General features: G+C 43.8%; 5 protein-coding genes across 6 annotated transcripts in view; 2 read left to right on the forward strand and 3 right to left on the reverse strand.

Moving 5' to 3' along the window:
* Positions 1-1,692, reverse strand: part of mus302 (mutagen-sensitive 302) — a 3,433-nt gene extending 1,741 nt beyond the window's left edge. Inside the window, exon 1 of the mRNA XM_018100082.3 lies at positions 51-1,692. Within this exon, the coding sequence (XP_017955571.1) occupies positions 51-1,533 (1,483 nt within the window). The 5' untranslated portion in view covers positions 1,534-1,692. The remainder of the gene's footprint in view (positions 1-50) is intronic.
* An 86-nt stretch (positions 1,693-1,778) lies between these two features.
* On the forward strand, positions 1,779-3,526 carry LOC108650814 (cold shock domain-containing protein CG9705). Of its 2 annotated transcripts, none has more exons than XM_018100106.3 (4): positions 1,779-2,112; positions 2,326-2,474; positions 2,647-2,769; positions 2,842-3,526. In XM_018100106.3, exons 2-4 carry the CDS (start codon positions 2,341-2,343, stop codon positions 3,011-3,013), a joined length of 429 nt encoding a protein of 142 aa, XP_017955595.1. In that variant the 5' UTR covers positions 1,779-2,112; positions 2,326-2,340; the 3' UTR covers positions 3,014-3,526. The 2 variants fall into 2 exon arrangements, with proteins under 2 accessions (XP_017955595.1, XP_017955594.1); XM_018100105.3 differs by having other exon boundaries at positions 1,780-2,112; positions 2,189-2,474.
* A 213-nt stretch (positions 3,527-3,739) lies between these two features.
* Positions 3,740-5,955, forward strand: LOC108650803 (acetyl-coenzyme A transporter 1). The gene is made up of 3 exons (XM_018100092.3): positions 3,740-4,022; positions 4,090-5,483; positions 5,550-5,955. The coding sequence occupies exons 2-3, from the start codon at positions 4,098-4,100 to the stop codon at positions 5,736-5,738; spliced, it is 1,575 nt and encodes a 524-aa protein (XP_017955581.1). The 5' UTR covers positions 3,740-4,022; positions 4,090-4,097; the 3' UTR covers positions 5,739-5,955.
* A 46-nt stretch (positions 5,956-6,001) lies between these two features.
* eIF3e (eukaryotic translation initiation factor 3 subunit e) lies at positions 6,002-7,710 on the reverse strand. The gene is made up of 3 exons (XM_018100093.3): positions 7,486-7,710; positions 7,001-7,393; positions 6,002-6,948 (listed from the first exon to the last, which is right to left on the reverse strand). Exons 1-3 carry the CDS (start codon positions 7,573-7,575, stop codon positions 6,127-6,129), a joined length of 1,305 nt encoding a protein of 434 aa, XP_017955582.1. The 5' UTR covers positions 7,576-7,710; the 3' UTR covers positions 6,002-6,126.
* An 845-nt stretch (positions 7,711-8,555) lies between these two features.
* Positions 8,556-19,301, reverse strand: LOC108650790 (uncharacterized). The gene is made up of 13 exons (XM_018100072.3): positions 18,996-19,301; positions 18,788-18,915; positions 15,145-16,231; positions 14,617-14,780; positions 13,395-14,558; positions 13,199-13,329; positions 12,775-13,133; positions 12,565-12,710; positions 11,764-11,873; positions 11,575-11,708; positions 9,693-11,512; positions 8,973-9,631; positions 8,556-8,911 (listed from the first exon to the last, which is right to left on the reverse strand). Exons 1-13 carry the CDS (start codon positions 19,299-19,301, stop codon positions 8,766-8,768), a joined length of 6,354 nt encoding a protein of 2,117 aa, XP_017955561.1. The 3' UTR covers positions 8,556-8,765.
* Positions 19,302-26,785: the final 7,484 nt, after the last annotated feature.

The raw sequence follows: 26,785 nt of genomic DNA on the forward strand, positions 1-26,785 counted from the left end.
ATAAGATCAGCGTTAAAAGAAACAGAACAAGGAAATCACTGTTAGCTTACCCTCAGATTGAAACTCGCTGAGGATCGTCTCCGGGAAGCGCATATCGAATACATAGACCCCACCCCTAAGGTCGCCCGCATAAAGAAAATGTTCACGCTCGTTGCGATCCACTCCACAAGACCAGAGTGGCTTGTCATTGGCCGTGAACATGTTGCTGCATAGGCGGGTGCGCACATCGAAGGTCTTGATGCGGGTCTCGCGACTGGCCACGGTCAGCAACCGCTGGCTCTCGCTAAAGCCAATGTCTCGGACTAACAACGCCGAGGTGTGCAGAAAGTGAAGTGGTTTGAAGCTTGGCGGATCGATGAAACGGACGCCGTAGCCCGGAAACAGATTCTGTGCACTCTTCTGCGAGGCAATCAACGTCGATTGCGCAGCCGAGTAGAGCAGCACTCGGCAGCCGGGCTCTCGTGTTATTTCAAAGTTTTTCTCCATATAGAGTCGATGGCTAGACAATTGGCTGATGCTCTTCAATGTACTTCCACAATCATCGCTGTAAGCTCCACGGCAGCCGCCACCGGTGCGCACCATCTGGCGCAGTCTGTCGTACTCCAGCTGTAGGGCATTCATCTTGTTGACTGTCAGGGAGTGAGACATTTTAACTGTGGCTAGCTCCGTCGTAAGCGCTTGACTACGTCGTCGCTCCGCTTCCAGCTCCCTGCGCATGTCGTGCTCCTCCGTGCGGTCGATGGCCCGCACTCGCTTCGCATAGAGGCAGCGTATGTCTCGATTGGCAGCCTTTGTCTTGCATTGTGGACACACTTTAACTGCCGACTGTCGTTGGCTCTCGATCAGCCATCGTCGTATGCAGGATTCACCAAAGAGATGACCGCAGCGCAAAGATACCAAGCGATGCTCACCGCTCATTTCCCATGACTCCAGGCATATGGGGCACGTCATGCCGTCATCCTCGTCGTCTTCATTCGATGATGCCTTGGCTACTGGTGTACCCACTACATTACTAGCTGCATTAGAAAGACGCTTACGTTTCTTTGGCGGCGACGGAGAGTCAAGATTAATGACGTCGTCTTCTTGTTGTTCGGCTCTGCGGGATGTTGTAGGCTGCTCGGCATTTGCTTCTACCACAGCAACTATCTCCTGTTCAAGAGTAGGCTGTTCGGGTTCGGCTGCCACGTCTGGCTCATTCGCTTCTGGATCATCAGCCACTTCTGGCTCATCAGCCGCTTCTGGCTCATCAGCCACTTCAGGCCCATCAGTTGCTTCTGGCTCATCTGCCGCTTCCGAATCTGAATCTTCATCATCATCCAAAGGCAGCACATCTACGCTCCGCCGCTGCGCAGTTGGCTCTATATTGACCTGTTGTTCTTCAGGTGCTGCGTCGCCTATCTGTTCTAAATTACCAAGATCCAGATTCTGAGTTGGTCCAATACGCTGATATCTTCGCGAACCGTTCAGAAGTAAGGGCTGAAAATCCTGGCTGTCCGCATCCTGCTCACTTGCATCCGAGTCACTGTCACTCATGATTTATATTTTGTAATTTTTTAAGCTTGATGGATGCTAGCCAGCGACGTTTAAATACAAATTCAAACTATGTCGCTATGGGATTAGCATTATGTTGCATTTACTTGTTTTGTTGTCGATTGTAATAACATTGATAAAGCGCGTTGATTTTATATGCTTGATGCGGCATCTGGCAACTCCACAAATCTGGCAGCACAGGCATCGACAGAAATGAGTATATTGACATAAGTATCGATATTTTGCGAAACATTTCGACGCTGTAGACGCCATTCATTTCTGGTTTTGTAAAGCAAAGAGCGATTTCAATTGCTTATTGGTAATAAAGTACCAATAAAACACCGAAATCAACGTAACCATTGTGAGAGAAAAATACTTTGCAAGTGTCTAATACGGTCACGCTGCTTTAAACGAGCATCTTTGCCGGCAATCATATTTCGTATTCCGGCAAATAAATTGCATCAGTATTAGTGACTGGATACAATTCGCAAATCCCCAGATACACAGTCAAATACTTTCGAAAACTCGAAAATTTCGCAGCCTCCAAAGCACGCAAAACACTGCCCACTGCCCGTTTGTTTGGTAAGCGACAATTCGCGTAGTTTTTGTAAGCGCAACGCAATTTGCTGACTAACCGCTCTGTCCTTGAACTCGACAGACTTGGCTGCTGTCCATTTCAGTGAGAAATCTAAACACACGCGAAGCAAAGCGAAAGCCGACGCCGCCGACGCGCCAATTTAACTTCAATACATTTATACAATATAGTAAATCATTCCTTTGCTGCTCCGCTAACAGGAAAATACTCTAGCCATGGCCGAGGCAAAAACACCCGAAAAGATGCTGTCCGCTAAACCACCGGTGTATCATCCAAATAGCCATAGTCCAAATGCTACGCTCCAGCTGCCGAGTCCCATCATCACGCGGCGCACACGCACGGCCTCGACGTAAGTCGCCCCATCCCTATCCTTCATTCTTTCTCTCGCTCTGCTTTTAGCCTAACATACCCGACCTTCTCATCTGGCATTGATTTAATTGTCTGCTCCTCCTTCTCCTTTTTGCTTGCACAAACACGCGCGCGCACTCGAACAAAAACAAACCCAACAACAACAAAAACAGCTCAGCGCGTGCCATGGAAAATCCAATGGTTGGCGGTGTTGTGAAATCCTTTAGCCGCACTAAAGGACACGGCTTCATCACGCCGCACGACGGCGGCGAGGACGTTTTTTGTCATGTTTCCGAGTAAGTTTATTAAATACATTGAATTGAAAAATTCTACACGCAATTTAACACTTTAAATTTACTTTGCAATAGCATCGAAGGCGAATATGTGCCCATGCCTGGCGACGAGGTCAAATATCGCCTCTGCGCCATTCCGCCCAAGTTTGAGAAACACCAGGCCGTGCACGTGCAGATAAGCAATTTGACGCCCGAAGTGCACCACAAATGGGAGGAACCCGTCTTCTGTGGCTCTCCCGCCAAATAGATACTCGCTTCTGTAAAGGCCTTCCACAAAATTTAATTAACTGGAGCACGCAGCAGGAAAACAGAAAACAATGAAAACAATATTAAATAACAATAAACAGTTGGCCAACGAACGCCGATCAAGACAAACAGAATGAGATAAAAACTGAACAGCAAATGAAAGCATACAAAACGACTTAATCAATTGTACGTCACACAGCCAGCCAGCCAGCCAGTTTCAATTAAGTCTTTATTATTATTAAGCTAAGCAAAAAAAAAAAAATTTAACTTTTGTCACAATTGTGTTAGACTTTTTTGAAAAGACCAGTTTGAAGATTTGTAATGGATTCGTCTTGTAATCTGGAATATTGTTATTAAATATCGAGAAATTACTCGATGATTTGATTTGGAGCCTGTAACAGTATATGAATGCTTAATTTTGAATCATATTGAATTATTTAATTTGTAAACGCAAAGCAAAACAAATGACCGAATATCTTTATTACTAAAAAATATAAAAAGCTGAAATTTTCAATGTTTGTGTTTTCTTGTTTGCACATGGAACGATGGCCTTATCAGTGCGTTCAAAAAGCTATTTATAAATAAGTGTACATATGCATTTAATTAGGTTTTCTGCATGTGGGGGTAAATATTTTGAAGAGGAAAAAATGGTATCTGAAAACCGGTTAGTGAAATGAGCTTTGCGGTTAATCGATTTATCGATACTCTCACTGGCTTTCGATACGTTCGATGTTGTCCGAGCGAATCGTTGTCGTTGTGCTAAATATGAATAGTAATTGAATCAAGCGAAACGCGAACGTCAACAAAACAGCGCCACATCGTCATACAATGATATAAATCGCTGAAATAAATTTGATTAAATAAATTGAATTGAAGTTCGGCTCAGAAGGTTTAAAAAAAATTAAATTTTGTTTTTGGAAACCCGTTGCTAACATTAGCCACCTTTAACTGACGTGGACCTCCAGCTGTTGTTGTTTTTTCTTTGCTGCTGATTAGAGACGCAGCTGAAGGTGAGAGCGCAAATGAAATAATGAGTTAAAGCATACATAACACATTTTATTGTCCCCCTATTTGCAGACAACAACATGTCCACTCGCCGTCGGGGTCAAGCGCATGACGGGCAAACGGTCGTCGAAACCATGGCCCAAGGAGACACAGAGGAGAAGCCTGATTTGCGGGGTGATAGGCGCAACATAGCCATATTGCTGTTCCTGTACGTGCTGCAAGGCATTCCCATTGGCCTGATTGCTGCTGTGCCCATGCTGCTCCAGAATCGAGGCGCCAGCTACAAACAGCAGGCGGAGTTCTCATTCGCCTATTGGCCATTCAGCATCAAGCTGCTGTGGGCACCCATTGTGGACTCACTGTACGTGCGACGTTTCGGTCGTCGCAAATCGTGGCTGGTGCCTGTCCAGTATTTGTTGGGCTTCTTTATGCTGCTACTGTCGGTGCACGTGGATCGTTGGCTGGGTGGCAAAGACCTGGAGCCGAATGTACCATTACTAACGCTCTTGTTTTTTGTGCTAAACTTTTTGGCCGCCACGCAGGACATCGCGGTCGATGGATGGGCTCTGACTATGCTGAAACGTTGCAATGTGGGCTACGCATCCACCTGCAATAGTGTGGGCCAAACAGCTGGCTACTTCTTGGGCTATGTGGTGTTCATTGCTCTGGAATCGAAGGACTTTTGCAACACATATTTGCGGTCTGTGCCAGAGGATGTGGGCATGGTTACGCTGCCACGTTTTCTCTGGTTCTGGGGCATCACGTTCATCGTGGCAACCACGCTGGTGGCATTATTCAAACGAGAGAACGATGTAGAAGATGCTCACACCGATGCACGCTATAAGGAGGAGCACGAACTTAACATACACGAAAGCTACAAGGTGCTCTGGGATATGGTTCGCAAGCGACCCGTACAGATTTTAGCTGGCATTCTGCTCACTGTCAAAGTAACTTTCGCTGCCTCCGATGCTGTTACGTCATTGAAACTCATCGATGCTGGCGTGCCCAAGGAGAAGTTAGCGTTGCTGGCTATTCCCGTGATTCCACTTCAACTTATCTTGCCCCTTATAGTGGGCAAATATACCAACGGTCCCCGTCCACTGGATGTGTACCTAAAGGCGATACCCTATCGTATCGTGTTTGCGACTGTGGCCTCGGTCATTGCCTATGTCACTCCCTATTTGATTTCCGGCGGCGAGGTGCCCGTCTACTACTATGTGCTTCTTGTTTTCAGTTATGGCTGTTATCAGGTATTCCTGTACTCCATGTTTGTGGCCGCCATGGCGTTCTTTGCCAAGATATCGGATCCTGCCGTTGGAGGCACCTACATGACATTCCTAAATACATTATGCAATCTCGGCGGCAATTGGCCGAATACGGTGGTGCTTTGGCTAGTGGACGTACTAACCATAAAGCAGTGCACCACACGACCCGATAACCTTTGCCAGGATAAGGATGAACAGCAGGCAAGTCTCCTTCACTGCAATCTATCTATCTGTATATTCAATAATTTCGCTTTTTGTTTCTTTCAGGCCTGTTCCTCAGCTTCAGGCACTTGTGAGATCATATTTGATGGCTACTACTTGGAAGCGGCGGTGTGTGTAATATATGGCATCATTTGGCTGGCGGTGGTGCGTAAGTGGATAGTACATCTGCAGAATTTGCCCAACAAGGCCTGGATGGTAGTCAAACCGTCCGCATACAGGAATAAAAGGCGGTAGCAATTAATCGTCTGATCTTCATTCTGCGCTACGCGCACAGTCATTGGTACAAGAAGCTATACATAGATATGTAGAACTAGGGCTAGGATCTGTCTGCGTTGTAAGCTAGGCGAGATGTAAATTGTTAAGGAGCAATGCCCAACCCTCCGTATTGTTTTAAATAACTTAATATTCCGCGTGGAAATAAAATTAAATTCAATGTCTAGCATAAAAATAACATTTTGGATATATATCTATGCATGAATGTGGGCAACAAAGGTCTGTTCTGGCTGCGAATAGAGATGTTGTTTTATTCGCGACATGTGGCGTAACATTAGTTTTTTTACAAATCGTTATTGGCATCGTTGCCTGCGTTTTGAAATACAAAAAATACGAGTTTATCTTATGCTTAATAGTACTTCCAGGAGTCAATGGATTCTTGATTCTTTTGTTTGCTCTTGCGTTCAATTAGACCGGCCAAATGCTCTGAGCGCATAGACAGCGAGTCAATCTTCTCCACCAGCTGCTGATAAGGACTTAGTGGCTGTGTACCCATTACGACGTGGCCCAGTTTCGAATCGATCTTTGCATTGAGACGAGCATTGCGAATCAAGTTCACAATCCAGCATTCGGCCTCGTTGGGCTTCATATTCAACTTGTCGGCGAGCATGCTTATGGTGATACACTGATGGATGCGACAGAATGTTTCGAAGATCATCAGACGCGCATCCTCCACGAATTCGTTGAGGCAGGCGACAATGAAGAAGTCATTCAAAATAACTGTTTGGCACTCGTGCAACTTGAGGCGTGCGCCTTCAAAGTCAAAGTTCACATAGAGGCACTCGAGGAACTCGGTGATGGGATCACGATACGTGTACGATTCCTGTTGAATGACCTTAATCAAATCCTTGAGAGCATTGCGACGAGTGCGATTAATGACCACGGCGGTGGCCAAGTAGCGCATAATATGTGGGCACATTGTCTGTATAGCATTCAGATACAGTGGCTTATACAGGAACATCTCAATGATGAGGTCGCGGCCCTTTGGATGATTGAAGAACACCAACACGGACCAGTGGATCAACCAGGTGCGCTGCTGTAGCGCCTGAATAGTCGAGAAATTAGCGCTATCAATGTAGTCACGCAGACGCGTCAAATCCTCTAGTGCGGTATTCCAGTTGAGAGTCAGAATCTCAGCGGCCAACTTGCCCCACAGCACATTCAGATAATTCTGCAAGGATGACAAATAAGACACCAGTCGTAGGGATAAATGTTTCACTTACCTTATCGTTTGGCGACATGACAATAAGGCAGAAATACAAGTACGATGTTGATTCCTGGTAGTTGCCGCACTCATACAAGTACTTCGCCAGCTTGTAGGCACTCTCCAGGTGCTCCACCTTGAAATTGTAGTCCTTCTGCAGAGCATTGACGAAGGTCTTCGAATCTTTCATGCTCTCGCCGTTCTTAAGAATGTCAGTGGCCTTCATGATGGGCGCCACCTCGTTTTGCAGCTGCTTCAATGTAGCCAACACCTCGGCCTTGCGCTGCACAAGCTCTTCCGGCATCTCCTGGCTGAGATTGAGACGCTTGCGTGTGTCCATGGTGTAATCAATCATGTTCGTCTTGTTCACCGTCTCCAGAATGTACTCTAGCAACTCCTGCTGATTGTAGATCTGCGAAGCATATGCAAAATACGACCATTATAGTCATTTGTGAAGAATTTGACATTTGATGACGGTGACACGAAGCAATGAATTTTTCTAACCTCCTTGCCGCATAAAAACTCCAGCAGTGGGAAAGTCAAATGTCTGTCCAGATATTGACAATTGATGCGTGTTAGATCGAATTGTGCCATGATTGCAACTGTATTTTCACTATTTTATCAACAAATTACTATTAATTTCCACACAAAATCTGCACAAAAATACGCGTGCGAAAGACGCACAGTGCTGCCCTATGGCGAAAAGAAATGTTATTTTTATGTTTTTAGCATGTAAACACTGACAGGAGACAATATTGTTGTTGAACATCGATAGGCGGGTGAGTACACGATATTTTCAGTATATCGATAAGGTGATTGATGCTATAGCAGCCAGCTTTTCCTTACATAACATTTGGGCGGAAAATAAAAAGCTCTTTGAATTTTTGCTTGCAACACTTTAATATATTTAATACTTCACCATTTGATTTCACATATTTGCTTGTATATATAGGTGTACATTGATGCGAACTTTTTGTTAAATATATATATATTTGTATATATATGGATTAATTATGGTATTTTGCCAAGGAATCTTTAAACGTACGGCATTAAAAATACCAATATTTTTGTTTTGTTAATACATATTGTAAATAGTTTATAGAGGTACTTTGCAATTAACGATCAGTTGTAGCTCAAAAAACAAACAACACCTACAAATGCAATTCGATATAAGCTGAGAAAACTGCAGAAATATAAATATACGTGCTCAGTGCCATTATTACTTGTAATTTTGTTAATTGAGGGAATCAGCATACCAACTTTTGGCTAAATTCTCGAAACTGAAAGCGAGTAAGTACAATAATATATGAAACACAAATACATATCTAATATGTGATATTATATGTTTTTTGTTGTTGATTTTTATAACGCTTTAACGGTTAATTTCTAGTTATTGTCCTTTGAATTTGGATATTTTAGACCCAAAATTTGGGAGTTTTTGTAATTTTCGACACTTTGTTTTGCACTCATAATTGACTCTCTCATTTCGTATCCAAGTCTTGGAGGGCATCGCAGCTACTGGACTGGCCAGGAGCGCATTGTGGGCGTGCCGCCGTCAAAAACAAAAATAAAACGATCATTAAAAGGTGTTTAATATGTAGTGTAAAAAACTGAAGTCTTTTTTAGAGTAAACTAAACTAAAATCGCGAAAATAAAAATCACAAATTCTAATTAGGTTCTCAAAATGAAAACCATACGAATTTTTCTATGCTAAGGACGACGCACGCACACAGACAGAAGACAGACACCCCGCATCACCATCCAGCATCAACATCTTCAGGTACTTAGTATCTGGGTACTGTTGGATTAATGACACCGCCAGGTCCAGGCAAGCCGCTGGGTTTGCCCGTTAGATAGGAATCCACTTGACGCGCCGCTTGACGACCCTCCGTAATGGCCCATACCACCAACGACTGACCACGCCGGCAATCTGCAAAGCAGGATATTGTAAAATTTTCGTCTTCCACGTCACCTCAATCAGTTCCACTTACCGCCTGCTGCAAACACCTTGGGATTGGAAGTGCCATACTGTCCGTTGCATGCTTTTATGTTGCCGCGAGGATCCAGCTCCAGACCCAGCTCGTTCGGCACCGTCTTCTCCGGCCCAAGGAAGCCCATAGCCAGCAGAATCAGATCAGCTGGGAAGTATTTCTCCGAGCCTGCCACCTCCTGCATGCGCCATGCGCCCGTCTCTGTCTTGGTCCACTCCACCTCGACAGTGTGCACTCCCTTAATATGCCCGTTCTCACCCACAAACTCCTTGGTTGTGGTGCAGTATTGACGTGGATCTTTGCCCCACTTGAGGCGCACCTCCTCATGGCCGTAGTCCACTCGGAATACCCTGGGCCACTGTGGCCAGGGATTGTCGTCGGCACGCTTTGCTGGCGGTTCTGGCAAAATCTCGAATGTGGTAATGCTCTTTGCACCCTGACGCAACGAGGTCGCAATGCAATCGCAGCCGGTGTCACCGCCACCAATTATAATGACATCCTTGCCCTCAGCTGAAATGATCTCCTTCTTGCCGCCCAGCTGCTTCTTCTGCTGCGCCTCAAGGAACTCCATGGCAAAGTGAATGCCCTGCAGATCGCGATTGGCCAAAGGCAAGTCGCGCGGCCAGGTGGAGCCTGTGGTTAACAACACTGCATCATAGCTGGAAAGCGGAAAAGGTGTTATTGAGCATTTAAATCAAAGCCTATACAATTAGGACTTACTCCTGCACCAACTTCTCTGCGCTAGTATCCTTGCCAATGTGCACATTAGTACGGAACTCAATGCCCTCATCGGCCATGAGATCCACGCGCCGCTTGACCACCTCCTTGGATAGCTTCATGGTTGGAATGCCGTACTGCAGCAGACCGCCGACACGATCGTTGCGCTCAAAGACCGTGACAAAGTGTCCGGCACGGTTGAGCTGCTGAGCAGCTGCCAGGCCAGAGGGACCGGAGCCCACAATGGCCACACGCTTGCCGGTGCGCGTCTCTGGTATCTCGGCCTTGATCCAGCCCTGCTCGAAGGCATGATCGATTATGGCGCACTCAATGTTCTTGATGGTTACTGCTGGTTCCGAAATGCCCAGCACGCAGGAGCCCTCGCAGGGAGCGGGGCAGACGCGACCCGTAAATTCGGGGAAGTTATTGGTCTGAAGCAGCTGTCGCAATGCCTCCTGCCATTCGCCGTGGAAGACCAGATCGTTCCACTTGGGTATGATGTTGCCCAACGGACAGCCAGTGGAGTTCGACTGACAGAAGGGTACACCGCATTCCATGCAACGGGCGGCCTGCATCTTTAAATTCTTGCGCACATGTGGGAAATTGTAGACCTCATCCCAATCCTTCTGGCGAGTGCCAGCATCGCGATAAGGAGCCGCCTCACGCTTGTATTTGACAAAGCCGTGCAGCTTGTCCAGCACACGATCAGCACGCTTCTGCTCCAATGCCACATCTTGAATGGCTTCCTCGATGTCCTTGATATGCGGTTCATGTTTACCGTTGCCATTCTCGACAGCTGCCACCTTGGCGGGCTGCTCCTGTGCCGCCTGCTCGGCCAGGTCCTTTAGGGCCTTCTGGTATTCGTATGGGAAGACCTTAACGAATTTCGCCTGCTCTTGCGCCCAGTTATCGAGCAGCTCCTTGGCCACCTTCGAGCCGGTCTTCTCGATGAAGTCAGCCAGGAGCCGCTTGACTAGCGACACATCTTCGTCCAACTGCAACGGCAACAGCTCAACTGATTCTGGATTGACCTTGGGCTTGAAGGAGCCATCAATATCATAGACATAGGCAATGCCACCGGACATGCCCGCTGCGAAATTGCGTCCAGTCAAGCCAAGGATAACAACCAATCCACCAGTCATGTATTCGCAGCCGTGATCACCCACACCCTCCACGACGGCAGTCACGCCTGAATTGCGCACACAGAAACGTTCAGCAGCAATGCCTCGGAAGTAGGCGGTGCCCTCGGTGGCGCCATAGAGGCACACATTGCCCACGATCACATTCAGATGCGACTCGAACGGTGCGGTGTCTGGTGGCATGATGACTACATTGCCACCGCAGAGGCCCTTGCCGACATAATCGTTGGCATCGCCCTTAAGGGTCACATTGACGCCACGTGCCAAGAAGGCGCAGAAGCTCTGACCAGCCGAGCCCTCGAGGAAGATGTCAATGCTCTTTCCAGCAGGCAGACCAGCCTCGCCATATTTACAGGCAATGTGATAGCTCAGGGTAGAGCCAAACGCACGCTCCTCGTTGTGTATGGCCATGTTTATGGTGATGTTGTCTCGGCTACCGTTAAAGATTTGCTGAGCCTGCTCGATCAACTTGTTATCGGAGCGCTTTTCCAATTGGAAGTCCTGCTTCACCGAGCCGCCAACAATGTTTGTGCCTGGGCGCAGCTCCAATGCTGGCTGTAGCAGCAGCTTGAGATCCAAATTGCTTGCTTTAATTCCCCGATGGCTGGACATGCGCAGCAGATCGGTTCGTCCAATCAGGTCCTGGAACTTGCGGATGCCCAGGTTGGCCATAATTTGACGGATCTGAAAATGACGAGGAAATCGCATAAGACACAGAGAAACCCAACTTTGAGTGTCACACTCACGTCCTCAGCTAGCATGAAGAAGAAGTTAATGACATGCTCCGGTTTGCCGGTGAATTTCTTGCGCAGCACTGGATCCTGTGTGGCAATGCCCACGGGACAGGTATTCAAATGACACTTGCGCATCATGGTACAGCCTAAAACAAGGTATAAGAGATTAAGGAACATTGCAGAGAGAAATATTTAGCCTACCCATAACAATCAAGGGAGCTGTGCTGAAGCCAAACTCATCGGCGCCAAGCAGAGCAGCAACAACCACATCGAAGCCCGTGCGCAGCTGACCATCAGCCTGAACGACGACCCTGCACATCCACAAGCGATCCATGGGAGTAGGAAGATATGACATAGAAAGGAATGCAATGTTAATTGGATACTCAAAATCGAGATTAATGTAATGAGAAGAAATTACGAATGGAGCACAGCGCGGCGCGACGATCGTGCGAGCGAGCAAGTGAGTAGATGGCACCGATCGATGGTTCGGTTCGGTTCGGTTTGGATCGGATCGGATCGGATCAGTTCGGTTCGGATCATAATCAATATCATTTCGGTTTGTATTTTGTCTGAATTGGACATGTGGCATGTGTGTGTAGATGGATTGTGTGTGAGCAATCTGGCTATATATACATATATATATCTCGATATATCCGTTGATCTCATGATCATTGACTGAATTTTGAGTATGAAAGACAGCAGCATTAACGACATCATCGAGCTATATGCAATGTTATGTGTAGGTTTATATGTATGGATCACCTTCCTTTATCCGGCTTGCCTCACACACAGATCTGTGGATCAATCCGTTCGATCGTTTCTCTTTAAACTCAATTCTCAATCTCTGTTTATCAACGAGCTCAATAATCTCAATACGTTTTCCAACGCTGTCATCTGGATAACCAGGCTCTTCTTCAGTAATATGTTTCTTTCATGATTAGTAACAAGTGGGGGCTGGGGAACGTGGAACGTGCCCCAGGGGTCTGTTGGTCGAAAACTTACCTTGATCGTAGATTATTCAAAACAAGTACTTGGTGCGTCTCTGCAATGCCAAGCTCCCAGGGCAAGCCAGCATTCTTAATGCCCGTCCAGGAGCTGGCACCGGTGCCGCCATCATGGCCAGAAATGACAATATGTTCAGCTTTGCCCTGCACAGAAATCATCACACAGATGAGACACGGAGTGCACTTGGAGTAGATCTCTTCAACTTACCTTGGCTACGCCAGAGGCAACCACGCCCACGCCCACCTCGGACACTAGTTTGACGCTGATGCGCGCATTGGGATTGGAGCACTTGAGATCGTAGATCAGCTCGGCCAGATCCTCAATGGAATAGATATCGTGATGTGGTGGTGGCGATATTAGACCCACGCCGGGCACCGATTTTCGTGTCTTGGCAATGTCCTTGGTCACCTTGTAGCCGGGCAGCTCACCGCCTTCACCCGGCTTGGCGCCCTGAGCCATCTTGATCTGCAGATCATCCGCATTGGCCAGGTACGAGGCGGTCACACCAAAACGACCCGAGGCCACCTGCTTGATAGCCGAACGGCGGCTATTGTTAGGATCTTGATCTGAAATAGTTGAAATTGAATAGATTATATATAAGTTGAGTATTACTTTTTATTCCCAAACTTACTCAGATAGCGATCAGAGTCTTCGCCACCTTCGCCGGTGTTGCTCTTGCCTCCAATGCGATTCATGGTTATGGAGAGCGTTTGATGTGCCTCCAACGAGATGCTGCCGAAGCTCATGGCGCCAGTGGCGAAGCTGCGGAAGATAAATGCTGTCAATTCAGAACCAATTGTAGACGCTAAATCAAAGAGTTTACTAACCGCTTCACAATCTCGCTGGCCGGCTCCACTTCGGATATGTCAATCTTTTCACGATCGGTTACAAATTCCAGCTGTCCACGCAGTGCACAGTTTTTCACGCTCTCCAGCGTGGTCTTCTTGAAGGCCTCGAAGGCGTTCTTATTATTGTTGACGGCCGCCTCTTGCAGGCTGCCAATGGAGGAGGGCTCGTTAATGTGTGCCTCGCCGCCGTGACGCCAATGGTATTGTCCGGGATTGCGAAGAATGTGTGTGTCGGGCGATACCTTGCCATAGGTCAGCTGGAAGCGCTCGAGACCCTCTTTGGCCAGTATCTCCAGGGTCACGCCACCAATACGGCTTTGAGTGCCGCGGAAGCACTTATCAATCAGCTCGTTGCCCAAGCCCACTGCCTCGAAGATCTGGGCGCTCTTGTAGGACTGAAGCGTGCTGATGCCCATCTTGGCCATTACCTTGGCAATACCAGTATCGATTGCCTGAGCGTAGGCGGCGTAGATCTGCTTGTCGGTGACATCTGCGCTGATGACGCCATCATCCCGTAGCGCCTGGGCCAGTTCGAAGGCCAAATAGGGGCAGATAGCGTCGGCGCCATAGCCGAGCAAGACGCACACGTGGTGCACCTCGCGTGCCTCGGCCGTCTCCACAATAATGCCCACCTTCATGCGTTGCAATGTCTCGATCAGATGATGATGCAGTGCACCCAGTGCAAGCAGAGCTGAAACTGCGACACGTTCGTTTGAACCAGCTTCGCGATCGGATATAACGATCAGCTGATAGCCTGCCTGAGCAGCACTGGCACCCTCCCGACAGATGCGCTCGATGCACTCCATGTAGCCCCGAGTGCCCTCGCTATACTGGAATGTAATGTCCAGGACCTTGGTCTTCCACCCACGGTGCGTATTGCGCTTAAGCAGCTGGGTATCTGGAATGCTCAAAATGGGATTTGGCAGCCAAATGCGGTGGACCTGCTGGGCCGATGGCTGCAGCAAATTCGCCTCCGGTCCAATGGGGCATTGCATGGACATGACCACCTTCTCGCGGAACGGATCGATTGGTGGATTGGTCACCTGTGCGAAGAGCTGCTTGAAGTACTCATACGGAATGGGCTGAAAGCCGGACAAGCAAGCCAGCGGCGCATCGTTGCCCATCGATCCAAGTGCCTCTTTTCTGTAAAGAGATTGCAGAAGTTGTTAATGTGTTCAACTAGTGAGCGAAGGTCACCTACTTGTTCTTGAACATGGGTATCAGGAGCATGTTGACCGTCTCCGTGGTGTAGCCGAAGAGCGAGAGTCGCGGATCGAAAATGCCGCGCTGCGATGCTGGCGGCTTCGGTGGCTCCTCGATGGGCGTATTCAGCACGTTCGCATTACGAATCTCATCCAGCGTGATCTGATGGACGGAAACAAGGTGCGACATGGATTAAACTAACTGTTTTTGGATAGCTGTGAAACAAGGACATGCGATGCAACCCAACGTAAAGAAACAAAATATCTACAACGACTACGACTCGGCGCAAGATCCGACAACTCACCATCTGGGATTAGTCCACATCAGATATACATACATATATATATATCACATTGACAGCATGGTAGAGAAATGGATAACAACAACAACAATTACAATTACAGAGAGTTATTTATATTAGCATTAACCAATTTTGAGTGTCGACCTGTTTAGCTGTGCTTCGCGTGTCAGAGTGAAGGGAGTGCTACCACGTTCGTGGGATTCAGGGATGGGGAAGCCAACTCACCTTCTGCTGCAGCCACTCGGAGTGGGGACGCGACTTCGCAATGCGCGACTTCAGTTCAATGTCCTGGATAAGCTTCTGCTCCTTGGTGTCCACCAGCAACATACGACCTGGCTTGAGGCGGCTCTTGAGCGTCACCTGCGACGGATCGACATCATAGACGCCCACCTCGCTGGCCATGACCAGCACATTCTCCTTAGTCACATAGAAGCGAGATGGACGCAGTCCATTACGATCCAGCACGGCGCCAATGTAACGACCATCGGTGAAGCTGATCAAAGCCGGACCATCCCAGGGCTCCATCACACAGGCAGCCCATTGATAGAAGTCGCGCTTCTCCTGCGGCATCGTGCGATCGTTCTGCCAAGCCTCCGGCACCATGGTCATCACGGACTCGGGCAATGAACGTTCGCTGGCCATTGTCATGAACTCCAGGACACAATCAAACGAGCCCGAATCGGATAGATTGGGCTCCACCACGGGATAAAGCTTCTTCAGCTGATCGCCAAACAGCTCCGACTGCATGACACCCTCGCGAGCCTTCATCAGATTCACATTGCCACGTAGAGTGTTGATCTCACCGTTGTGGGCCAAGACGCGCAGCGGATGGGCTCGCTCCCAGCTGGGGAACGTGTTGGTGGAGAAGCGCGTGTGCACCAGGGCCATATAGGTCTCAAATTCTGGATCCTTCAGGTCCGTATAGTACTCCCACAGCTGATCCGAGGTGAAGAGACCCTTGTAGACCACAGTGCGATCCGACAAGGAGCAGATGTAGAAGCGCCTGCCCTGTTTGGCCAACTCATGGCTAGCCCGCTTGCGCAGCACAAACACCTGACGCTGGAAGGACTTCTCGTCCGAGCCTTCAGGTCGGGCGACAAACACCTGGCGCGACAACGGCTCCGACTTCCGTGCAACAACGCCAATGGCCTGCTGATTGGTTGGCACGGTGCGCCAGGCGAGCACCGACAAACCCAGACTCTCGGCCAGCTCGTTGAACTCAGCTTCCGCGGAGGCAGCCTGGGCCTCGTCCAAGTAGAAGATGCCGGTGGCATAGTTACCCAACTCGGGCAAGTTTACGCCCTTTTCAGCACTGCAAAGAAAGCAACATATAAGGTATGGTTAGCAAAAATAAAACTAGTCTAACTAATATAAGGAATTGTATTCTAATCAGCTCGAATGTTTCTTTTTGCACTGCCTAAGCTTTTCCCTCAGTGCACCTCAAACCCTTGGAGAGCCATTAAAAATTGCGCAGGTTTCATTGACAATCGCATAGAAATGCTTGTCTAGCCCGTTTGAGCAGATGCCATTCATTTATCACCATTCATCGTGCATTTCGCTTGCATTACGTCAAAATGACGAAACATCTGACGCCTTATCAGCAACAAGCGTCGCCTGTGGTCGTCCGCTTGCCATTTAAAACGCGCATTTAAATATACAAAACAGCGAGTTTAGAGAACTCTCGTTCGCTGATTACACAATTTCGTTGAACATGTGCTCATGTGTCTGACCCAATACATTTCCTGAACTTGAAATCATAGAAAGCTTGTGGATCATGCACCCGATTCACTCTACACTCTCATTCCACAGGCAGTCTTAGATCTATAGACGTACTCTCGAGTTATTTTACCTATCCTAAGTCTACATTTAGCTTTGCTGTCTTTCTCTCTCTTCCTCTCTGCCTCTCTTTCAATTTATTTTTAGTGTGTTTCAGGGGTTTTAAATCAAAATGTTTTGTCATAATTAGGTGTCGAGGTCTAGGTGTTAATTAAGCAATGTTTATAGCCAAATAAAGAGTATTTAATATGAATTAGAAGTCAGCTAAGCAGCTGCCGTTTTAGTCAATTAATGAGTCACTGGGTATTATCAGCCCAAGTATTTTTTATTTTTGTTTTTGTGTTATAAAATGCGGGCGCGTTCGGCTAATGCCCCCAAAATCAAGTTCAAGCAAAAATTTCCAATGTGAGTAAGGTTTGATCTGAGATTAAATTCTGGCAATTTTAAATAATATTTTATGACCCGAAATTCAAGCAGACATAATCAAAAGCCTAAAATTGAAATAAAATGAATAATTTGTTATATAAATCTGGATATGGCAACATGAAAATGGTATTATTTCGAAGAAACAAGAACAGAGAGATTCCGAGAGTAAACATTATATTGACAGAAATGACACAAAGTAAAAAAACATAATAAGCATTAGAGAAACAAAGAAATGAAATTTTAAAAATAAATACAATGTTGTACACATTCCAAAATATTCCAAAAATATCTATCCATATACATATACATATTTGCTTCCCTCGGGTATATATTCTATAATTATATCTCTCTGCATACCAATTTCAATTTTGTCTTTTGCAAAAATATTTGTGAAGCAATTCTAGTATAATTTAACAGAAATTAGAATCTTTTCGTTAAGTGTAAATCTTTTTTTAACGCTAGCAGAAACCCCAATAAAGACTATATTAATATAACGTTAAGATGAAGAAGACAGCTCATTACTTCTCATGTGTCATATTTGACAAGCCTTGTCATATTTCATTTGTTTTATTTCGCATTGCACTGCTAATATACATACATATGTATATAATTAAAAAATTTGCGCAAAAGTTATTACCTGTGAATTGCGCAGCATTCTCTACTGAAATCCCCTTGAATACTTTCTATACATAACCGAAAATTGTCTAAATTACTTTATAATAGCTAAGCGTGTCTGGAAATGAAAGCCCGTATCGAGCAAACAACGAAACATGGCAATCAAATCAAAGTACAAACAGAATTTGGTGCACAAAAATGATTAATAATAAAAAAATTAAATGATTCTGCCACATGTGAAGGAGTATTTCATTATAGCAAACTATTTTTGATGCGCTCGCCTGATGTTCAACTGTTTTTATTATTTTTATTTGTGGGTCGAGACCGAGCCAATAAAGCAAATACGTACATATACACATCTGTATAGTATATACATTTGTAAAATAACAAAATAGCATGTAGAACATCTCTAGACAAGGCAACAGCGCACCTGGAATGCCCTCAACTATACATTAGATATCAATATTTTAATTAATAAACTAAATCACGTGAAATGCTGCAAGATATCAGCTATCTCTAATCTCGGCGAATTTTAATTTTACTATCAAATAAATGTATATATAGTATTTACATATTTATATCGCAAAATTAGCAAACTGAATCACGTGAAATTCTGCTGAAGATATCAGTTATCTCTGCAAAATTAACTTATTAATTGTTTTCCCTTAAAAAATGATTATAAAAATATTTTATAGCTATTTATATCACAAAATTAATTAGAATTTCGCTATGCATTAGATTAGATAACTTACGTCGAATTCAACAGAGACTGAGAGAAAGAGAGAGGTATATACATATGTACATATGCAGCACAATTTGTTTGCTATTATACTCTCAACTGAAAGTAGGGCATTCAAAAGCTGATAGCTTTGACTTTCTGTTTTGTTTTTGTATTTCGCGCACGAGATCGCAGCGATATCGCCGTCATCGTCAACAACTTTTAAGACATTCATCAATGGCAGCCGGCAAATAGCTGTAAAGTTGCCAAGTGCATGTGCCCCCATGACTTCACCCCTAGTCAGTCCTATTCCCATCTACGATGTAAACTTACAGAGCCTTGGCATAGAGCCCGTGAGGAATGGAAGCCAATACACCAGCGCCATCGCCGGTGTCGTTGTCACAGGCGCAGGCGCCGCGATGATTCATCCGTTCTGACAAGGTCTGGGCATCACGAAGAATCTGTAAGTACAGACAAGTAAAGAGAAAGAGTAGCAATAAATCAAAGAATAATGCTATTTGTAGTTATACAACAAATTTACCTTGTGAGAGCGTTTGCCATCGATGGCCACAATGAATCCCACGCCGCATGCCTCATGCTCGTTCTGGGGATCGTAGAGTCCCTGTTTACCAGGTGCCTCCCATGGCATCTGCTTCGGCTGCTGCTCCTGCTGCTCTGCAACATGTTCTTCAGCCTGAACTTGACTCAAATTCGAATCATTCGATGCACTGCTCACAAAACGTTCGTTATCGATATTAATATCGTTTTCAAAGTTATCGGTATTGTTGCCGCTTTCAACACTTGTTGCACATTCAAATTCGCAATTGTCAGTGGTTATTGGTGCCATTATACGTTGTTACCGTTGCACTTGCTTAAACTGTTCTTCGCTTTGCGTTGCTCTTCGGTAAATTATATGCAAATTGTATTTGACTTTTGCTTTATTGTTTTTCTTTTGCTTTTCACTTTTGTTTTTACTTCTCAGTTGCACTTGGTTATAACAGTTAATTTGGCACAGAAAACGTGATTGTATTTGCTGTAAAAGAATAAAAATAAATTATTTATTTCAATTGAATTGACACATATTTTTGCATTAACAGTTTTGATTTTGCATGCACGCACATCACTACACAAGCAAAATGCAAACACACACACACACACGTTCACGCATGTATTCACTATATTTTTGCTTGCCTCAACTTAATTGTTATACACAAGCGCTTATTCGAGGGCACACGCGACACTGACGGCTGCTCACAAGCGACTGACTACCGACTGTGAAACATAGCGACGCCTAACCCCCAACAGCGTATGCCTGCTGAGTAGAAATAGCGCCAGGAACAGCGCAGTAGCAGAGCACCACGACAGATCTTTCGTTGTTTGGCGCTCAAATTCTCAATCGTTGTTGATCAGCAGATCAACCCCTTTAAATAAGTTTGCAATGCCTACCTGAGAGACGCTCACATTGCATTTGATTGCATTTTACATTAGTATTTGTTCTGCTCTTCTGAATAAAGATGTGTATACTCAACAACCCTCTCACAGCAAAGGAAGTGGAAGTGTGAGAGAACAGCAAACGCTTGTTGAGCGAGAGCAGCGCAGCCATAGCTATATTTCGTTCAAACTGACACTCTCTCTCCGTCTCTCTCGCAACTCCTATTCTTACAAGAGTTCTTACATACCGCAATTATTGCATTTTGAATTTGCTGCTGCTCAAATGCTGCTGCGTAAAATAAATTTTCACTTGAGTAGAAGAGCGACAAGTTCACAGTTTTATCAAACATTCGTTTTCTTTACGTTATCAAATTGTGGAATACTTCATACAATATGTATATGTTATACATATATTTATATATGTATGTATATTGATCAGTTACAGCACATGTTCTTTACGAGCGCAACGGATGCATTTAAATATTAAATGTCCATATACATACGCTTCAGTTATAAATATGTAAATGCTTCTCAAACGAGAATAACAGACACAAACAATAACAACACCAAATACATAGGGATACAAGTTCCATAATCAAATAAAAGCAATGCATATTATTATTAAAATTAATTATTTGTTTCTCTATTTTGGTTGGAGTAAAATGTTTTTAAATATTACTGCTGACAGGAATGTGTTAATGCATATACTTTATACAAACATACATTTATTTATGTACTTACATACATAAATATGTTTGGCGTAAATGTTCTGTACAAAATTTCTCATTTCGAAGATGTTTTCGTAAGATGAGTTTATCAACCTTAGCTTCAAAATGTGCATTTAATGACACGTATAAGATTTTTAATTTAAAGCCGTTCTATATAGAGATAAATTAGAATTATCTATTTTTAACAAAATGCAAATTTGTTTGTCATAGCGAAAAGCGAAAAAAAAAACCCAATAAAATCGCCACAACAAAATCGCACGAAAATTTTCCATGACACGCGCCTCATGAAATACAGATAGAAATAGAGAGAGGGAGAGAGAGAATAGAAATTGTCTGTGGTTCGTGAATAATTTCGATATCGTCGAAGCTATCTTTGTTAATGAATGCTGCACAAATTCATCAATCAATGCCGATAAAACTATAAGTTCAGCGATCTAGCGAAACACACGTGGATTGACCTGCCTTGCCCTTCTCTGATTCGTATTATCAATCTTTTGGTCTCTCATAAATCTGTCATTCTTATACTTAAGTATACATGCATATATGTATGTATGTATATATATACTCATGTATTGTAAATTGGCCAAAGTCCCAGCACAGCCAGCCAAACAGCCGACCGGCCGGCAAGAGAGCGATTGAACTTATCTGCCAGTGCAATACGTCACGCTGCGACGTCGACTTCGGCGTCGGCGGAAACGTAAGACGTATGACACATTGATGAAATACACACGCACTTTGCTCGTGAACTGCGATGAGAGCGGGAAGCTACGACTATAAACAGAATGAGATTGTTTTTTTGGCAGTCGAAAAAAAAAACAAACAATTTTTAAGCGATAATCTTCGTGTGCGAATGTTGTTATTGGGGGTCTGCGATTAGTATCAGGTGTCTAACATGCGGCTGGCAAATGTCTACAACTGGGGTGGAGCCAGGAGTGTGGCTTATACTCTATAGATCTTATCAGTAGCACAAGGGGTATATAGCGCTTGCCGGTAGACAGCATATGTATAGCTCCTCTTTAATAACTTATGCGAAACAGAATACAGGGCATTGGCTAGTCGAATCCTAGGCTAATTTGAATAATATCTGATGCATACCTTATATGCTTTGTCATACCTATGCAGCAGACCCTCCCATTCAAAAGATAAGATCCCGTTCGACGGGTTTCTTGGCACCGTGGACTTTTTCACAAAGTGCGCAATAAGCGATAAACGAATTTCGCTAAAATGGATTGATTTTAATCTGGTAAGAATGCAGACTATTGATAAACCGGCACGATTTAGTTTTATGATGGCCGAGAACAAAATCTCTATTTAGTCTAAAAATAAAAATTAATTTTATGAATGGGTGTTTAATGGAATTGCTGGTCAACATTGATAAGATTTTCAATGGAGCGCATGTGGACGTGATGTAGGTCGGACTCGAGTCCAAAAAACTGTCAAAACAATGGAAAAGTTTAAGGAGAGACAATAAAAGCTTATAATCAGATAGTAAAGATATACTAAACATATTTCTGAATACCTTAAGAAGAATACATGGCTACTTATACTATCTTTATAAATTGAGGGTTGCTTATGTCTGTTATATTTTTAAAATGTTTCCTTGCTACTGAAGATTATCAGTCTTACATAACTTTGCCCCACGTTGAATTGCCTTATAAACATAGATATAAGATAGCCAAAGCTAAGATAATGGAATATCTGCATCTTCTGGTATATAGCAAGAGTACATGACATAAGCAAAAAGAGGCAAAAACTGTGTATAGAGGCGGGGAAGATCTGCCAACTAGTGCCAGTCCAGTGCGTCAGTTCAAAGTCCCATCTGCGTGCCTCTATATATAGACTAGAGTTATATACAAATACATATACCCAGATATACATTTACACAAATATCTATATCTAGCCTATGATATATTTATAATGTAAACAAACGGTGCGATTACGTGGAATGCAACAAGTTTCAATAACCTCCCAGCGAATAAATGTTAAACAATCAAAAACGCAAACAAGAACAAATATCGTTAGCGATAAACAAAAACTGTCTGAAAATTATGAGACTGGGCAATGTTGCATGTCGGAGAGGGACTCGCGTTCCGTACAGTAAAAATAGATGCCAATAATTTTTCGAGAAACGTGCCTGACAAAGCATATCGTTATTATCAAATATCGTAGATCTCAATAATAAAATATTGTAAATGGAAAATTTATTTGAATATAGAATTGTTTGCATGAGCTGTAGAAAATCAAATATCGTAAGCTTAAGCTTTACTGACTAGCAATTTTATTTTCGCCAATTGCAGATCGTAAATCCACATTTTTGAATCAAATATCGTAAATCTTATATTAACTTTATAATGATTTTCCGTTTACGATATATAGTTAGTAAATTAGCTTTATCTTTCTCGATCGTGCTACTGTTAACGTCTTATCTTTAGCTTTTTCAAGCAGCTGCTAACTTTATTGGTATGTTATAGATACTATATACCCGCTATAGGCTTTGTATTATAGATGAGTGTACGTGCACCGGCTGTGTAAACAACTATACCACAGATAGTGCCAATTAAGCGTAAATCCACAAGATTTTAATAATAGTAACAATTTGTGTTCATTATCGAGATATTGCGCTTGCCTCCCCTATTTAATTAGCCAATGGATTGTATATCTCATAGAGAAAGCAAACCTTTTTCTGTTCCCTTCTCTATATTTTTGCTCTATAAAACGACTCACGCTTCGGTCGATTTTTTATTGCGCTTTACAATTACCTTGAGTAAATAACAAAAGTTATTTTTTTATTTTTTCTGTTTTTCTGTTTGCTTGTAACTAAATATTACGAACGGGCATATACACTTGTCTAGCATTCCAGACTGGGCTGGGGCCTAGGGTTTCTCTAACTACCTTTGAAGTCTCTATATAATATAGTAGTTAGTGCTATGCTAATAGAATGCTGGACATGGCACGATCTAAGCTCTATTATTAAGTGTTAAGTGGAGAGCGTAGACAATTCCGGTTGAATCAATAGTTCACCTCTATATTACTACTGAATATCTTAGTGTCTAGCAACTAAAGTAGACTGATCTGGAGGCTAGTTGAGCAGATGAGCATATTATACCTCATTTTCTTTCAGTGTATGCATGTTCGATATTAACTGACGACTTTTGTAGCGAGTTCTCTACCCACTCGCATCGCATTTGTCCAGATAATATAACGTGCTATGTCTATTTATAGCAGGTTCGACCTAGGCGCGGCTCTTCCCCGATCCGGCGCGAGCACCGCGTCAATTAGGCAATGGCTGGAATGAATGCACTTGCACAGTCGAATAAACAAACGACGCATTTGCATTCCAGGGCGCGGGTCAAAGCTAAGGCAAAGGCAATATTGGAATAGCTTTACCGAGACCTTTAATGTTGGAGCCTCACCTATATAGCTTATGTAACTGACCCTATGTCAAGCTATTATTGAAAGACAATAAGTGGAGCAACCTAGGAATGTATATTCAGAGCAACTCTTATATATGAATTACTCTAAGTTATGATTGTGTGAGGGCAACTCTAATACCTGAAAAAAGTTTACCTAGCTTTTTTTATGTCAGACCCTCACGTAGGTTTTATATATTAAAATGAGAGAAGAGCTTCAGCTACATGAGAATAGGGAACCTAGCACGCAACTGTTTGGACTTGAATCCTGATTTTCCTAGAAGTGCTATACTTCTATAGTCTTTCCTTACAATGTATGTAATTTTTTGTTCCCAATCAGGACAACAACTCCATTGTTTCGCTTGCTGACGTCACTTAATGTCGATTTCTTAGCATGCAGTTGAAAGAGGTTGAAGCGTGCAGGCTTATCAATGCGTGGTCGATGTAATCCTAGTAATAGCGAGTCGGTCAGGCGCTACATCCATTGTTATACAATATCAGTATGCAATGCCCTGCTCAAGCTGCTGACGCATTTTAAGGCAGTCAAGAACATGTGAATGTGTATATAGAACATAATACCACATATAAATCAAAGGGCATTAAGTGCAACGTAAAATTCAATTAAGGAAATTGGCGTCAGCGAATGCAGCTCAATCAAGTAGAGCAATTGTACATAATAACAATTTGTTATCATAAGTATTTATTGTTGTTGTTGTTTGGGCTGTTATTATTATTGTTGTTATTGCCGTTGTTGTGGCAGCTATACCTTGGCATACCTTGAGCAGATGCCCTGTTTACGACGCAATTGGGGCAGAATTTTATCACGTTTTTCGCACTGAAACTAGGGGCCAAGGGATGGGGTGGGGCTGTGGTTACAGCGGCGCTTGTCGCCTAACCACACACAGAATGTATCCAATTTCTCTCTGTCTCAATTCGCTAGTCAATCAAGACTTGTTACTGAATTACTCGAAAACAAATACTAATTGAAATGGAAATGAAATTGTTGTTGTTTTGCTAAAGGGCACCTGCGCCAACACCTGTTAGGAAGAATTCTAATCAGACAACTGTAATTTTATGGAATTATATAAAACTGCCTTGATTATATTAGAAAGCTAAAATGATTAGTTTTTAAAAAGAAATATAGAAATATTTCATTTAATTGAATTTAATTTAAACATATTTATAATTTTATTAATATGGTATAAATAAAATTATATCTGTTTAGTCTAACGAGCAGTAGTATATAGATGTTGTTGCTTTATACATCATATTTTCTTCAGCCATATATTTTGTCGGAAATTTTGTTTGCTTGGCATTCTATAAGCTCATTATTTGCTCTGCATTGCAAATTCTTTTTCATATGTATTTATAAACTTTCATCTCGCTTCGAATTTCGCTCAACTACTTCTGCACATCCATAATTCTCTAGATTTCAATTCAAACCGGTTTTTCTTTTAACCGGTTTGAAATGTTTGGCCGTGAATACCCTTTACGGCTCTATAACAAGCTCTGCGGAATACCAATTAGGGCATTCGCTCAAGTCTCAAAGATAGAAGAGCAATTAAATGGCTTTTATGTCATTGCCTAAGAGGCAACACAAACCCATGCACACACACGCACTCACACAGTAAAACAAAGACAACAATGTTATCCTTAAAATTGAAGTGCACTGGAAAATCCGTTAACAGCGTGAAAAGGACTAGAAAAATACAGGCTAAGTGCTTGCAGCTGATTATGTAAGCTTACGTAAGGGAGAACACAAAATACGCTGGAAAAGTGCGAGAGATGCTGCGAAGCATAACATAGCACAAGCAATGCAGAGAGTGAGAAAGAGAAAGGCAAATAACTGTATAAAAGCAACTTCTACTTGTTTATATAAAAGATAAATGTCAGAGGGCATGATGGTACTAGTGACGTAGAAAGGTATTGACAAAGCTTTAAGGTACACACTCTCACAGAAACCAACATACGCACACACTTGCGCAAAGGCGACATCTTGACGCCTACGTCACGTACGCAGAGCGCTGTCGCTGTCGACGTCGACGCCGAAGCTGTGGGAGGCTGCTCAAAGGCATGAAAAACAAATTAAATTGAGAAAGGCATGCACAAGGGAATGTCAAATTTTTGACGAAGGATACGCGCAAGCAAACATATACACACATACACGCGCAAACATCTAATACAGATGAATGAATTATTATGTACATAAGTATGCATGAATGTATGTTTGGTTGCTGGGCACACATTAAATGCCAAGCGCCCCCAATTGCCATTGTTACTCGACAGCAGCAGCAACAACTACAAACACAATATTGACAACGACCAACGCGCAGAGCAGTGGCGGCGACAACAGCGTCAAAATCACTGCCATGGCCTGTGCGTCGCAATTGCAGAGCTAACCTTACACTGACCTTGAAGCGGAGCAGTAGAGCAGGCCTGGCTGTCTACTCTGGAGCAGCTTTGGCGCGCACATGGCAAGATAGCGAATCGAGCTGTAGTTATCGTCGTCGTCGCCGCAGTTGCCGACGTCGCGTGCAAAGAATACCAGAAAGCAGAAAAAGAAAAAAAATAGTAAAGCGAAACGTATATCACGACTGAAGAACGGGAGAGCAGCATAAACATTGCTAATACATACAGAAGCTGAACGCATTCGCACACATCACATACAGACTCACACTCGCACGCACACGAATAGAACAATCAACTTTAGTTAGCCAACGACAAGGGCCGTGTACTTATGGCAGGACGGGGGTAAGAGAAGA

The sequence above is a fragment of the Drosophila navojoa genome, chromosome 4, assembly GCF_054131105.1.
Source record: "Drosophila navojoa isolate 15081-1374.11 chromosome 4, UAZ_NAV_1.0, whole genome shotgun sequence".
NCBI classification, from domain to species: Eukaryota; Metazoa; Arthropoda; class Insecta; order Diptera; family Drosophilidae; genus Drosophila; species Drosophila navojoa.

What these genes read in the sequence shown, in the direction of transcription:
- LOC108650814 (XM_018100106.3), top strand. Translation starts at nt 2,341, where the DNA reads ATGGCCGAGGCAAAAACACCCGAAAAGATGCTGTCCGCTAAACCACCG. An exon ending in CGCACACGCACGGCCTCGAC is followed by an intron (nt 2,475 to 2,646) that starts GTAAGTCGCCCC and finishes CAACAAAAACAG; the next exon opens with CTCAGCGCGTGCCATGGAAA. An exon ending in GTTTTTTGTCATGTTTCCGA is followed by an intron (nt 2,770 to 2,841) that starts GTAAGTTTATTA and finishes ACTTTGCAATAG; the next exon opens with CATCGAAGGCGAATATGTGC.
- LOC108650803 (XM_018100092.3), top strand. Translation starts at nt 4,098, where the DNA reads ATGTCCACTCGCCGTCGGGGTCAAGCGCATGACGGGCAAACGGTCGTC. An exon ending in AGGATAAGGATGAACAGCAG is followed by an intron (nt 5,484 to 5,549) that starts GCAAGTCTCCTT and finishes TGTTTCTTTCAG; the next exon opens with GCCTGTTCCTCAGCTTCAGG.
- eIF3e (XM_018100093.3), bottom strand. Translation starts at nt 7,575, where the DNA reads ATGGCACAATTCGATCTAACACGCATCAATTGTCAATATCTGGACAGA. An exon ending in AGTTTTTATGCGGCAAGGAG is followed by an intron (nt 7,394 to 7,485) that starts GTTAGAAAAATT and finishes TATGCTTCGCAG; the next exon opens with ATCTACAATCAGCAGGAGTT. An exon ending in TCATGTCGCCAAACGATAAG is followed by an intron (nt 6,949 to 7,000) that starts GTAAGTGAAACA and finishes TCATCCTTGCAG; the next exon opens with AATTATCTGAATGTGCTGTG.
- LOC108650790 (XM_018100072.3), bottom strand. Translation starts at nt 19,301, where the DNA reads ATGGCACCAATAACCACTGACAATTGCGAATTTGAATGTGCAACAAGT. An exon ending in GGGCTCTATGCCAAGGCTCT is followed by an intron (nt 16,232 to 18,787) that starts GTAAGTTTACAT and finishes CTTTCTTTGCAG; the next exon opens with TGCTGAAAAGGGCGTAAACT. An exon ending in GCAGAGAAGTTGGTGCAGGA is followed by an intron (nt 9,632 to 9,692) that starts GTAAGTCCTAAT and finishes TCCGCTTTCCAG; the next exon opens with CTATGATGCAGTGTTGTTAA.